The following is a 14417-nucleotide window of genomic DNA, read 5'->3' as shown; positions in this document are numbered from 1 at the left end:
GGTATTAGCTGAACTATAACATTTGTCATCATGTAAAAATAAGATTTATTCCGACTGAATTGGAATCAAGTTCATTGTATACATAGAAAAACTTGCATTTTTATAATGTCTTGGCTAATGAACATCACAAGGGGATGACAGCAAATTAAATACTAATGAAATGGAGAAATTATCATGTAGAAAATGTTACAGCCAATTTGTGTACAGCACACTTCCATAAACAGTATTAAGGTAAGGACCAGATTTTCATTTTTTTGTGATGTTGTTTGTTGGATAAATACTGGCCAAGACATCAGAGTTAAGACCCGTAAAATTCTTTGAAATAGTGTCATCAATTGTTTTACGTCCACCTAAGAGGGCAAATGAGGTTTTTGTAAAGCATCTTAGCCAAAACACACCACCTCTAACACTGTTACAGTAATACACAGGAATGTCAAACTTGATTTCTGTGATCATATCTTGGAGTGAAATTTAGAACCCATAAAAATTGACTCCAAGACAAAACTGTGCATCAAGTTAGGCTCAATTTGGAATAATGACAAGAAACATATATACAATTTTTTCTTAATCAGGTTTCCTACTTCAATATGGCATTGCATGAGTATTTCAATGTCAATTTTGCCTTGTCATATTAGGATTTTTCCATTCAAAAGCAAAATATTGCAAATACTGGAAATCTGAAATACAGTTAGAAAATGTTGGTTTCAGCAGATCAGGTAGCATTTGTGGAGGGTGCGACATACTTAAGATGTAAGATCTATGATCGTTCATCAGATTATCTTCACAGCCGCTGTCAGACCTGCTTAGTATTTTCAGCATTTCCTATTAGTGTGATAGTCTATGACTCTGTAGTTCCCTGTTGTGATCACTAGGTGGTACCAGGAACAGATTCTTCCTTGGAAGACTTTTTAGTCGTTTCTCATTAATTGTAATTCCCAGATTTCACATGAAGGATTCAAACACAGTTTTTTTTAAATTAAGAGTTACAATAACAAAACGAAAAGTATATTTTCCTTTTAATCTTTTAATATTTCATTTTTACATGAAGATGACAGTCATTTCCTAAGGGCTGAGCTTCAGCTAATATTTTTTATCCCATTGTGTTTTTCAATGATGTGCATTCCAAGCACGCACAGAACTTTTGTTTGGAGTACAAGGTATATATTTGTAGGAGTTTTCTTTACCCAATGAGGATCTGAGTTTCCTTATCTTTTTCCAAAAACATGAATTCTCCATCTCTGATGTGCTTTAACAATCAGTGCTTTCACCTTTTGTCTCTGATGTACATTGTGGATGACTATTGTGATTTTCTAAAGTCACAGATAAAGTAAAGCAATACATGTGAACAGAAACACCTGTGGAGGTGTAAAGTTTTATTTTGTATTCAGTGATTAGAGACGTAAATAGAAATTGGTGATAGAGAATTATTTTTAATCCATTATCAGTTTTGACCATACATATGAAAAAAAACTCCTAACTTATATTTGAGGTTGAACAAGTTTTTGTCAAAAATTAGTAATAATATTGAATTTTTCAGCATTCTGAAGAAGAGTCATATCAAACTTGAATCATTAAATCTGTTTCTTTCTGCATAGATGCTGCCAAGTTTCTCCAGCATTCTGTTTGTTTGTTTTTATAGAACAAATTTGGAAACTGCATCATTACTACCCTTTATTTTTAAAATTGAATTATTTTAGTAATGGAAACTTCTGTTTATTAAAGATTGCATAAGTCAGCAAGTTTACCAATAACATACTCCTGGTTCACATCAGGATGCATGTCAGAATGTTATACATCCCCAAACCATGATTTTGAGTTTAAATGAGTATAACATTTATGCTGACATGTTGAATGCCAGAACATAATCATGGGAACTGATTTCTGTTGGCACAGTAATGATGTGCAGTATCAAACGGGGATGAGAATTCACTGCTCCTAAAAAAAAGACCGTGGCAATTTACATTGCTATTCTCCAAGAATAACTTTCTCCAAAATGATGTGAAATCTTGTTCATTTTTCCAATATTGCCCATATCCCAATAACCTCAAATTCTTCAAAATTTCATGGAGTCCTGTTGATGTTTTCATTGGTTTACTCCTTTCAAGGCTAGATTTTGTCATTTCTTGTCCATTTTAAACCCTGTCTAGAGACCAGTCCTAGTGCTGTTTAATCCCAACTGCTTCTTATATTTTCAATACAGCAGAATTTAATCCTGGCAACTCATAAATATTAGGATCACTCTTGTTGCAGATCCTAGCCTGCTGTCATGTTACCAGGGCTTAATAATGTTCGAGGAATCTAAAGAAGAGTTCCTGGGTCCTTTCAGCAGTTCAATGCACTACTACATCCTGAGACTATTTTGCAGTTCTGTAATCATTGTCCTATGTTATATTTGAGCATTACCCTGGGAGATCTAATATGTGATGTTCCATTATCGCCCTTGCAATTCAGTGAATATGGTGATTCTCATACTTATGTCTTCATGTTGTTTTTCTTTTCTATGCCTCTTGATATTGTGTCGCAACTTTCTATCATTATCCTAATAATTATAAATCACTGCTGTATCTTATTTCTGTGGATACCTTTCCTTTATAAGATGGTTAGGCAGTATGGCATGATTGGATGGGAAAAAACCCTAACTCTCTTTTCATTGGAAGCTTTAGCAATCAAAGGTCCTTCCAATCGCATATACATTTCAGCCCCATTCTTCTCTCCTTTTGGTCCAATATAACTTTCTTCTCTTTTATCTCTTTATCCACTCTTCCCTTTACTGGGTTAGTCCCAAAAGAATGTGTAAAAGTCCTCACTCTCAAATAGTTTCCCTTCTCCTCTACTCATTTCCTATTCTATTTCTGTATTTGTTTCACTCAAAAGTTTGCTTCAAAATTCAACTTTAATAATAAAAATCAAATGTGTTTCTTTATATTTGCACCTTTTTTGTTTGTATCTTTATTTTAAATTTTACTTTGTCTTTTTTTTTTAAAACCACGGACTGAAATGCAGAAAAAAGTTTTAAACTAGGAAATTACAAGGATTGGCTACATGGTTTGGAAGTAAGGAATTTAATATGTATTGTCAACTCTGTTTTTGTAGCTGTGAATTCCGGCAGAAGTGCAGATGAACTGGAGCTGAGGAGTTATTTCCAAGTTATTTGATCATTCATCCCTAGTTCTCAAACCAGTGACAAAGGTCTTCTCCCTGCCAACAGCAAAATGTTCGGTTATCGGTTAGCTGAACAGCTTGGGCTGTGAGTGACACAGAGTAGCTCTGTTGGATCAAAGAGAAAGCAGCAGGCCTGCAGCAACCAAAACACTTTTTCTTTTAATTCTTTGCAGTAACCACTTTAAACCTGAAGAAAATCAGTTTATTTTCCAATCAGCAGATGCTGCAAATTTTGACTTTGAATTGGATATGTCAGAGACCTTTCATAAGTGAATGAGCCACTCTATGCCTCTTCCAAACCTTTGTGCAATTCTTCATGTATATTCTGCATCACTGGCACATGAAGCTTGGCAATAAAAACATTCTGGGCCTGAAATATGGTACAGACCGAAACCTAAATCAACTTAAGTCAACCTCATTGTTACTTAGGCAAAAAGATACTAACCTAAAACAATTTCTGAAGATAGTTGAATGATTCTTGTAAAACTGTCAGGCAGCTGTCTGTTATGCATAATGTACTGTTAAGTATAAAATAGCAACTGTCGCCTATCACACATCTCTAATGTTGAAAAGTACAGGTCGTTCAGCTATAACACGCATTTCATTAATGTGAATTTGCAAAAATGCCGTTGATGAATTGGGGACACGGTGGCAAACTTTAAGGCATATAATGGTTATAATGATATTCTGGCCCCATTAGTTTAAATGGTGTCTCTATTATATGGTTTTCTTATGACATGGGGTTGCACAAGAATGGAACAACTGTGTAGCAATTCCTACAAAACACTGGTTATTGAAAATACTTGCAATACATTTACAATGCAAGTCTTTCATATTGGATGTGACATATAATACAGATGGGTATGCATGCTAAGCTAAGTTTTATGAAGGGTGACTAAGACTTTTATATCATGCAAGTAATTTTAAAGTCTTGTTTGTACAAATTAAACAGTTTTATTCTAAGACGCAGCAGCTACAGAAAAATTAAAACTTTTTAAAAATAATACATTTATCTAAAAACATTAGCGTATGTAGCATTTGAGGTTGGGGTGTAAATTGCACAATTTGATGCCAAAATATTTTAAATTGTATGGTTGGTCTGGCTCAGTATAGTTCATTAAAACTGAGTTGAATATGAACAAAGATTACCTGCCAACCATGTTGTGTGCTGATTTTGATTTGCTAATTTGTTGCTTAAGATCTATGCAATACATTAAAATTAAATAAAGTATAAGAAATGAAAACTGAGTATAGTACTTGGTAAGGATATTACAAAGGATTTTTCATGAATATATTATTTGATTTGTTAATAGTGATTAATATTTTTCCAGTCATTAATGATTGTCTTATAACTTGTGATATCTGATTTCTTTTTCTTTCTAGTCTTCATTAAAGCGACGAGGAAGTAAAGACTTCCAAAAATCTGAAAAGAAGTCACAACAGATCACTCATGAGGTATTGCGATTATGTATCAACATTAAACAAATTTGCACTTAACAGAAATTTAATTTAATTACTTTGTATAGAACAAACAATCTCTGTTGGTGATAGAAAACATTATTTGTAAAATTAAATAATTTCACTTTGTACCAATTTATTGTCAGAGATTGATTTAAGTGAGAATATGTGAAATGGTCACTAACAATATGAAGAATAATGTTTAATACATGATCCCTGATGAAGGGCTTATGGCCGAAACTTCGGTTCTCCAGCTCCTCGGATGCTGCCTGATCTGCTGTGCTTTTCCAGCAACATACTCTCGACAACATGATTGGTAGCGTGATATCAAATTTTTGATGAGCTTTTGAAGACTAATGCTGGTTACAGATACCATTTTTAATAGCTATTAATACATACATTATTTTAAGATTAATTGTTCACATTTATGATTAAAAATCTTATGGAGGTTAATTTCCCATTGAGCAGGAACAGGGCAGAAGCTCTAAAACAATTATATTTTTGATCATATTGCCTCATCCTAGTCCCTGTGACCGATAGTAGTTCCAGCTGGCATTGGGTGTGGTCATCCAGAACACCTGTCTGTTTCAAGCTGACCCTTCATTTAGTCAGGCCTGTAGGAGCACCTATTGTCTATTGGTTTCTTAATGTATTTTTTTCCCAGAGCCTATGGATAGAATGTTTGCTGAGTAAAATCTACCCACTGGGATGAGCTTAGATTAATCTATCCATCAGTGCTTAAAGGGATCACAGTGGACAATTTAAAAAAAATGATCTAGTTGAGTATTAAAGATATTTGTTGAATCAGAAAGAGCATTGAATCATATATAAATCTTTTGATTGATGAATGATCCTTTATATACTGTCAGCCTTGTCTCCCATTCACGTGATTGCCTCTGCTGTTCTCTTGTACTTTGCAACACAACTCATTTCGGAAGCCACCAAATTTGGTGTGCTTCTATAGTTTTGCTAAGCTGTTCTTTTGAAGGTTAATCTAACTATCACACCTCCCTATTTCCATGCATCACTGGCCAACCAGAGAGCTAACAGCACCACCAGAAATGATGGCAACTTCTGAAATTCAGTATCTCAGGCCCCAGATGAGGTCAACAATTGAGTGACATGGTCACTGGTAATCATACATCTGAAGTCTTTCAAAATAATAAAAGCTATAAATTTATAGGCTGTCCCCAATTTGTGAATGAGTTCTGTTCTTGAATACATCTATAAGTCAATTTGTATGCAATTGGAACACAATGCAGGATAATATAAAATAGCCATTCATAAGTATGAGAAAATGTTTGAATGTCAGATCTTTAACACTAAGATTAGTACACCTGTGTATGGAATCTTATTTGTAAGTCAGACATTCATAAGTTGGGAACTGTGTCCAAGTGGTGGAAAGAGGTAGGCAGGTGGGGACATTGATGTGCATGTTATCTTGTCGTTCTCCCACTATTCGGGAAGGTAGAAGATGGCCCTCATGCCAGTTGACCACTTGCTTGGTCAGTTAGAAACCTTTGCAAAATAGCATTTGACTAGCACCAGGTAGGCTGTTCACCAAATGGGAAGACTAACTTTTGAATCCTGGACTTGTGATGGAGAACGATTTCCTCCTGATTGAGCATCCTGTGGCCCATAATGGGATGATCTGGCTACATTGGTTGTCCATCCTACCTAACCCGTCCTCAACATACTCATCTATCCTTACCAAATTCCTAATGAGCCTTTCTGGGGCCTTCCTGGCTGATGCCAGTGACCTCAGACTCCACTTACTTTCTTGTGAGAATGGAGTCTATTGTTGTGTCCTCTCAGATGCAGGCCCATGAGTGGCCATCTCAGCTTTGGTGCTGCTGGGACTAAAGAGCTGCGGCCCATCTGTTTGCCCACTATCTTTCTCCTTTAAAGAGATAGAAGCCCCAACGGTGGGTTATTAGTGAAGGGTTGTTTGAAAAAACAGTCGGGATGCCCACAAATAACTGATGTGATGCTCTCTCCAAACAAGATTCCTCATTCATCTCAACCTGTCTGACTGCACCATCCTTGTCTATGCCAGTTATCCAGTGTGTTGTAACTCCCATCTGGTTTTGTTCTTATTTCTCTAACGATTACCAGATAAGCACTTGCAATGATTCCTCTTCCAGTTTCAGCACATTACTTCCCAAGGGTATATCCTCGTTTTATCCTATTTCTCAGCCACATGGTGTCCCTTGGTGACATCATCCAATAGCACGACATTAATTTTTACATGTAAACTCCTTCTATTGTGCAATGGAAATTCAGATGTGTTTTCATGCATCTCCCTGAAGCTTGCTTTGTTTTAGCACTGAACACTTAGATTGAGCTCTAATTTCTGGGACTCGTTACTTAAAGCTTTTCAGCGTTCTATCTGGTGCACACTCCTTTTCCTCCAGGAACTTCACTTCGTTCTTAGAAACTAAGAAGTTGAAGACTGAGATACGCTTTTGCCAATTGTATGGCACTGCTTTTATTTGTGGACTTCTCACATATTTCTCTTTGGACTATTTTTCTTCTCTTGCACTGATTGTCACCATTGTTTAGCTGCAGTCTTGCTCTCTGGTCTCTCTGCTGCTCATCAACTACTTTTACTTGTTTGCTTTTTGCATTCTTTTTCCCTTTGTAGCAAGGGCAATAAACAGGGGGCATACCTTTAACATAATTGACAGTATTGGGGTGTTGTGGAGAAATTGTTTAATCTAAGGGATGTAAGAGATGTGGAAATCACTGTCTGAAAGGGCTGTATAGGCAGAAACTCAGGAATAGAGAATTCGACGTTTCGAGCATAAGCCCTTCATCAGGGCTTATGCTCGAAACGTCGAATTCTCTATTCCTGAGATGCTGCCTAACCTGCTGTGCTTTGACCAGCAACACATTTGCAGCTGTGATCTCCAGCATCTGCAGACCTCATTTTTTACTCGAAGATTTTATACGTATAGGCAGAAACCCTATTTAAAATGTACTTGAATATGCTGTGTCCTACAAATCTTTGGACCTAGACTTGGACAGTAGGATTTGGAACAATAGCTGTTTCTTGGATGCATAAACCAGATGGCTTCCAGTGCCTTAAACTTCTATGATTCAGTGATTAAAGCCAACATTTAAACTCTTTAAGGTGGAATTTCAAATTTCACTAATTATCTAGGTTATTGTATACTGACAAGATGGCACAGATTATTATTATTTTTCTAATCAAATTTTGTTAAGGATATATATTAATTTTGTCATAGCTAATTGATTATCCAGATGGACTGCTCCTGTTTCTTTCTCCCTTTTTAAATCCATGTGTGACCTGGGCGTAACTTTTCATAGTGACCCTTGGTTGTCCTTGTTTGATGGGCATAGTCTTTATATGTAAAAATCATTGTTCTACCAAAAACAAATGCTGTAAGAAGATGCCACCCCGGCCCCAAACCCAAAATTTGGGACAAGAATCATTTTCAACTAATGATGGGTCATCAACATGAATCTTTAACAATTTCTGTCTCCAAACATGTTACCATATTTGCTGAGTATTTTCAACATGTACTGCTTTCATTTTAGATTACCAACATCCACAGGATTTTTATTTTGTACAGTTTTTATCTATCCACTCAGGGCTCAGTCTTGCGGACAGGTTTTCTGTGCTGTAGATTGTAATTTTTGGGTTACTGCATGCTGTAGAGATTTGACTCCACAGGGTGCATATTATTTTTCTCTGTAGAAGGATCACTGATTGGAGGTCAACCTGTTGGATGGACTTGGTTTCTATTTGGGCACAGAAAACGTCAGAACAGATTTGTATTCCCAGTAAGGAGTTTCTAGCAGCTAGTAGGAATGGGCCAAGTACTTGTGAGTCGGATCTCCGATGGGTGTGGGGTTTGTTCAGTGAATTCAGTTCTCCTTTGAGAATGGACTGTATATGGTGGGGCTATATTGGACAGTTTGGGTATCTTTGTATCAGGATGGGCTTTGCTCTAATGAAAGGGAAGCTGGTTGGCTTGATCTGGGAGGAAACACTACTTTTTCACATCGCCCACCGGAAGTGATGTAAAGGCACTTAATCTCTTGGGCACTTATGAGATGCTCTATTTCCTGACGCCTGGGCAGTCTGGTTGACCAGGTTCAACCTAAAAAACCCGTTAAGTGTGATGGTGTCATTCTTTTTAAAATAATTGGGGGGAAAATGTCATAGTGACATTCACTCTGAACTGATAAATCAGGTAATGTTATGGGCAACCGAGTTTGAATATAACAAATAGGTGGTACAATTTGAAATCAAAAATAATTTTGAGTCAGAAGTTTACTGGTGACCATGAATCCAATGACAATTGTGGCACAAAACTCAACTGATTCACTAATATCTTTTAGGGAAGGAAAACTGCCATCCTTACCTGGTCTGGCCTTCATTCGGTCCTAGACCCACAGCTTGAGTCTTGGTTAAGCAAGTCATTTGATTGTATCAACTGCTTAAATAGTCTCAGGGGAAAAACACAGACAGCCAACCTAGCTTTCAGTAAGGCATTAGAAATTACGATGGCAAACTCAGCCCTGTCAATTCTGCAAAGTCCCCCTTTGACAGAATTGAGAAAGCAGTCTCACAGACTAAACGAGCAGTAGCCTGACACAGTCGTACCTTTGGAATCATACAATTCAGAAAATGTCCCAGATAGAACCATCACCATTCCTGGGTATGTCTTGTCCCACAGCAGAACAGAGCAAACAGAGATGGTGGATAGTGGTATACATTTGGAAGGGAGTAGCCCTGGGAGTCCTTAAATTGACTCTGGACTCCATGAAGTCTCATTACACCAGATCCACTGATGATTAACTGATTCCACGCTCCCTTGGCTGATGACTCCTACATGTTGTGCAACATGCTAGTGCAGAATTTGCTCTAGGTGGATGACTTCATTGTCCATCTTGAATCATAGCTCAGTAGCAGCATGACTATTCCTTCAGTGTGACTAGGTCAAAATCCTGGAACTCCCTTCCAAATGGAATTGTGGGTCTACTTACAACAAGTGGACTGTGACAATTGAAGAAGGCAGTTCATAGCCACCATAACAGTGGTGTGGACAACAAATGCTGCAGCCATCAACACCCAGATCCCCAAATTAATTTTTTAAAAATGACCAACTAAGTCCCCAGAAGTGGTTGCCTATCCACTGCCAGTCACACCTTTGTTAAACATGGCAGAATGTGGATTGGATTCAGGTGAACTGTTCAAATATTAAAATCTTGATCTGACCCTAACACATCAATCTTGTCATGAAAATTCACCCCAGCTGTTTATTTCCATGTATTTATTAGAAAGTGAGACATTAGAACAAAATAGCCATGCAATGTAAGCTGTGGAATAAATGAAATATAATCTGAAGTGACTTTAAAGCGTACAATGTACCAGTACTTCTGTATTCCAGAATTCTATTTTGGTTTTGAAACCGACTTTAGAAAATCTCACCTTAAACCATAAGATGTAGGTGCATAAATAAGCCATTCAGTCCATTGAGTCTGCTCCGTCATTCAATGAGATCACGGCTGATCTGAACTCTCCACTCCACTTTTCTGCCTTTTCCTGATAAACCTGATTCCCTTACTGATTAAAAATCTGTCTGTTTCATACTTGAATATCCTAACAACCTAGCCTCAACAACCCTGTGCAGTAAGGAATCCCATGGATTGACTACCATCAGGGAAAAACTTCCTCCTTATTCCTGGCTTAAATGCATGACCCCTGATCCTGAGATAATGCCCTCTGGTCCCAGACTCTCCCACACGAGGAAACAACCTTTCTGCGCAACCCTGTAAAGTCCTCTAAGAATCTTGTAGATTTCAATAAGGACGCCTCTCAGCCTTCTAAATTCTAATGAGCAGGTCCAACCTATTTAACCTTTCCTCATTAGAGAGTGCTTTCTTATCCATATCAGCCTAATGTATCTTCTTGGACTGCCTCCAGTGCCAGTATACCTTTCCTTAGATAAGGGACTCAAAAGTTTTTTGCAATATGCCAGCTGTAGCCTGGTTAGTGACTTGAATAGGTTTAGCAAAACCTCTCTACTTTTGTATTCCACTTCCTTTGAAATAAAGGCCAACTTTCCATATGCTGTCCCTATTACCCACTGAAATTAGATGCTAGCTTCTTATAATTCAAGAATGAGGACCCTCAAATCCCTCTGTTCTGTAGGTATCTGCAGTCTCTCTCCGTATAAATAATATTCAGCTCCTCTGTTCTTCATACCAGAAACCTCATGTTTTCCCACATTATATTCCATCTACCAAATTTTTGCCTACTCATGTAACATGCCTATAACCAAGTGCAGTTTCTTTGTCAACCTCTCCTCCTATTTTAGTGTGATCTGCAAACATGGCTATAGTACATTCATTTTCCTCATCCAAGTCATTCACATATATTGTAAATAATTGTGGCTGCAGAACTGATCTCAGTGGCCCTCCATTAGTTGCAAGCTGCCATCCTGATGATGTCTCACTTATCCCGACTCTTCTATTAGTTATCTCATCCTCTGTCCTTTCTAGTATATTACCTCTAACAGCATGGACTCTCATATTATTAAGTAGCCACTAGTTCTAAGAAACTTTGAACTATTCCTTTATGAGCCTTTTTGACCTGACTGCCAGAGATTAGCTGTTTTTTTTTCAGATGAATTTATTGCAATAAGTGGCAGTGTTGACATCTGAAAACAATCAGCCATATGTGCCTGTCTTTCAATCTGTTCAATTTAACCTCTTAAAAGTTGTAAAAATCCATCTGTAGAAATAATTTGTGTTTAAAGAAATTTACTTCCAATTTTGATATTATGCAAATTGTCATCAGGTTAACGTAAATATAGTAAACCACAAAAATCTGAGTATGGCTTGCCCTTAAACAAATACATGAGTTGGAAGCATGGAGCTTCCTTCCTCCTAAATCTGAATCTGGACCAGCTGATTAATGACATAATCTTGAACAAAGTAATGCTGTAAATAAATTTTGATGTATTTCAAGGAATTGGAATGGATTTTATTTTGAAAAGTGCATTTCTATGATCCATTTCTAATGGAGTTTACCTGTCACCCCTGAGTTTTCTCCTGGTTAAGTAACACCAATTCTCATTCTTGTTTCCAAATCCCTCCATGGGCTCACCCCACTGTTTTTCTGTAATCTCCTCCAAAGCTCTGTGATGTCTATGCTGTAATTTTCACATTTTAAGCATTTCCCATTTTAATTGTTTCAACATTAAGGGTTGCACCTTTAACCCTAAGCTCTGGTATTCCATCCTTAAACCACCCTTCCCATGTCCACAGCTCCAGTTCTCATTCCTCCCTTAAGATAATCCTCTAAAAATCCATCCCTTTGAACTAGCTTCTGACACCATATGTAGCTCAGAGTTAAATTTTGACTGCTCTAAAGAACTTGGCATGTTTGCTTATGTAAATAGGGCTATGCAGGTATAGATTTTTTGTTTTGAACTGCTCACAGGCTACTGTCTGAGATTATTTATTCAACTAAAATCTACTGAAGTATGAGATGAAACCATTGTACCGATTCATTGATTCTCAGTTTTATAAAATCACATTTGTTTGTTTGTCATGCTTCATTGATATTTGTTACTTCAAATTGTAGACATGAGTTTTTTTTATTAATTATGCCCCAAGGAGGACAACGATGACATAAAATGCCAGCTGCAGTTTGTCAAAGAAGAAGCTATTTTAATGCGTAAGAAAATGGCAAAAATTGACAAAGAAAAAGATAGACTTGAATGCGAGCTGCAGAAATACAGATCCTTTTATGGGGATCTGGATAGTCCTTTGCCAAAAGGTGAAGCAGGAGGACCTCCTACAACCAGAGAAGCTGAACTAAAACTTCGTCTCCGACTGGTGGAAGAAGAAGCCAATATCCTAGGGAGAAAGATAGTTGAGCTTGAGGTTGAAAATAGAGGATTGAAGGCTGAGTTGGATGATATAAGGAGCCACTATGAAAAAGAAGGAGCAAGTGGTGAAGATTATATTGGAGTTGGTGCTTCTGCTTTTCGGGATCAAAGTGAAGCTGTGTCTGAACTAAGACAGAACCTGCAGCTTGTTGAAGATGAAGCTGAATTGCTAAGACGAAACCTGGCTGACTTGGAAGACCAAAATAAACGACTTTCCGCTGAAGTCAGTAAATACAAGTATAAAACGGGAAGCATGCAGGATGCTTCCCGGAATAGTGATAATTCCAAAGTAACAGAAGTTCTTCAAGAAGAACTAAAGGCAGCCAGAATGCAAATCAATGAACTCAGTGGCAAAGTCATGCAACTACAGTATGAAAATCGTGTGCTGATGTCCAATATGCAGCGCTATGACCTGGCTTCCCATTTGGGCATCCGTGGCAGCCCCCGAGATAGCGATGCAGAAAGTGACCCAGGAAAAAAAGAAAGTGATGATGATTCTCGACCTCCTCATAGAAAAAGAGAGGGTCCCATCGGTGGGGAAAGTGATTCAGAAGAAGTTCGCAATATCAGGTGTTTACAGACTCCGCCTAGGTCTTTATTTTCTACAGATGGCAGATTGCTTCAAAAAAACCTTAAGGACAGACAACAGATGTCAGACATACGGCTGGAGGCAGAGCGACTGAGTAGAACTATAGATCGATTGATTACAGACACAAGCACAATTATAACTGAAGCAAGAATTTATGTTGCAAATGGTGACCTATTTGGCAGAATGGAAGAAGAAGATGACAGCAGCAGGATTAGAGAACATGAACTTCTCTACAGAATCAATGCTCAGATGAAAGCATTTAGGAAGGAGCTGCAGACCTTCATAGACAGACTAGAGGTTCCAAAAACAACAGATGAAAAAAATACAGAGGAACCTTTGTCTGTCAGTCAGGTGAGCAAATCCAGTTTCCCATGTTAAATATAGTTAAATGTTGTCAACTCCATTCTATGATTTACGTTTCTGTATCATACATCTTAAGCTGTAGGTGGGTACATTGTTGATTATTATATTGTAAGTAACAGCACATTTAGCACAAAGGGCCAGTTCACTATATTTTGAGTAGCATTTAAGAGAGCAGATGACTGATGTACACAATAATATTCTGGTAGATTGCCAAGTAACACATGATGTAATATTTCATAGATTTAGTTTAATGTTATCTTTCAATTCCAAGAAAACGTGGATAAGGTCAGTGATGTGCATTGCAAGCTTTATCTGTCATGACATGTAAAGTTCAGCAACAGTCATTAGTTTTGTGTACAGAAATTGTTTAGTGTGTTATCTGCAATAATATATTCATGAGATTATAATGTGATATTTATATATTTACTGAAAAATCATCTTGCTACTGTTGATACATGTATGACTGTTATTTAATGGTAATTCTTGCTTTTTGTATTTGCCTGTCCAGATGTTTCAACCTATTATTTTGCTTATACTCATCCTTGTATTATTTTCATCATTGTCCTACGCTACCATATTCAAATTGGTTTTTCTTTTCACGCTTTTCTTTGTTCTGTAGAATCTCCATCTACTTGAGTATACCATCTTTTTAGTTTGTTTATTTGTTTTAATATTTCATCAAGACTTCTGCAAACACAAAATAACAGTGTTCAAGACATTTTGGAATTACTATATGCAAAGCTTTGTAAAATATTGGAGACTACCAATTTTCAAGATGACCTTTTATATGAAGCCATTGGGTGAGTGATCTTCTGACTTATTTTTCTTTTTGTTAAAGTTAGTCTTGGCTGATATGAGCTGTTATAACAGTTGCTGTACTTGACTTGTATGTATGTTCCCTATAAATGTAACAAATT

General features: G+C 37.1%; 1 protein-coding gene across 1 annotated transcript in view; it reads left to right on the top strand.

The window, feature by feature from the left end:
• LOC132806160 (protein SOGA3) overlaps positions 1-14119 on the top strand; it is a 43955-nt gene extending 29836 nt beyond the window's left edge. The window contains exons 4-6 of the mRNA XM_060821219.1: positions 4546-4617; positions 12277-13479; positions 14009-14119. Of these exons, the coding sequence (XP_060677202.1) occupies positions 4546-4617; positions 12277-13479; positions 14009-14119 (1386 nt within the window). The remainder of the gene's footprint in view (positions 1-4545; positions 4618-12276; positions 13480-14008) is intronic.
• The last annotated feature ends 298 nt before the right edge of the window (positions 14120-14417 follow it).

This window comes from Hemiscyllium ocellatum, chromosome 3, assembly GCF_020745735.1.
Source record: "Hemiscyllium ocellatum isolate sHemOce1 chromosome 3, sHemOce1.pat.X.cur, whole genome shotgun sequence".
NCBI classification, from domain to species: Eukaryota; Metazoa; Chordata; class Chondrichthyes; order Orectolobiformes; family Hemiscylliidae; genus Hemiscyllium; species Hemiscyllium ocellatum.
Note: the sequence above shows the minus strand (reverse complement) of the source record. Positions and strands in the feature narration are given on the sequence as shown.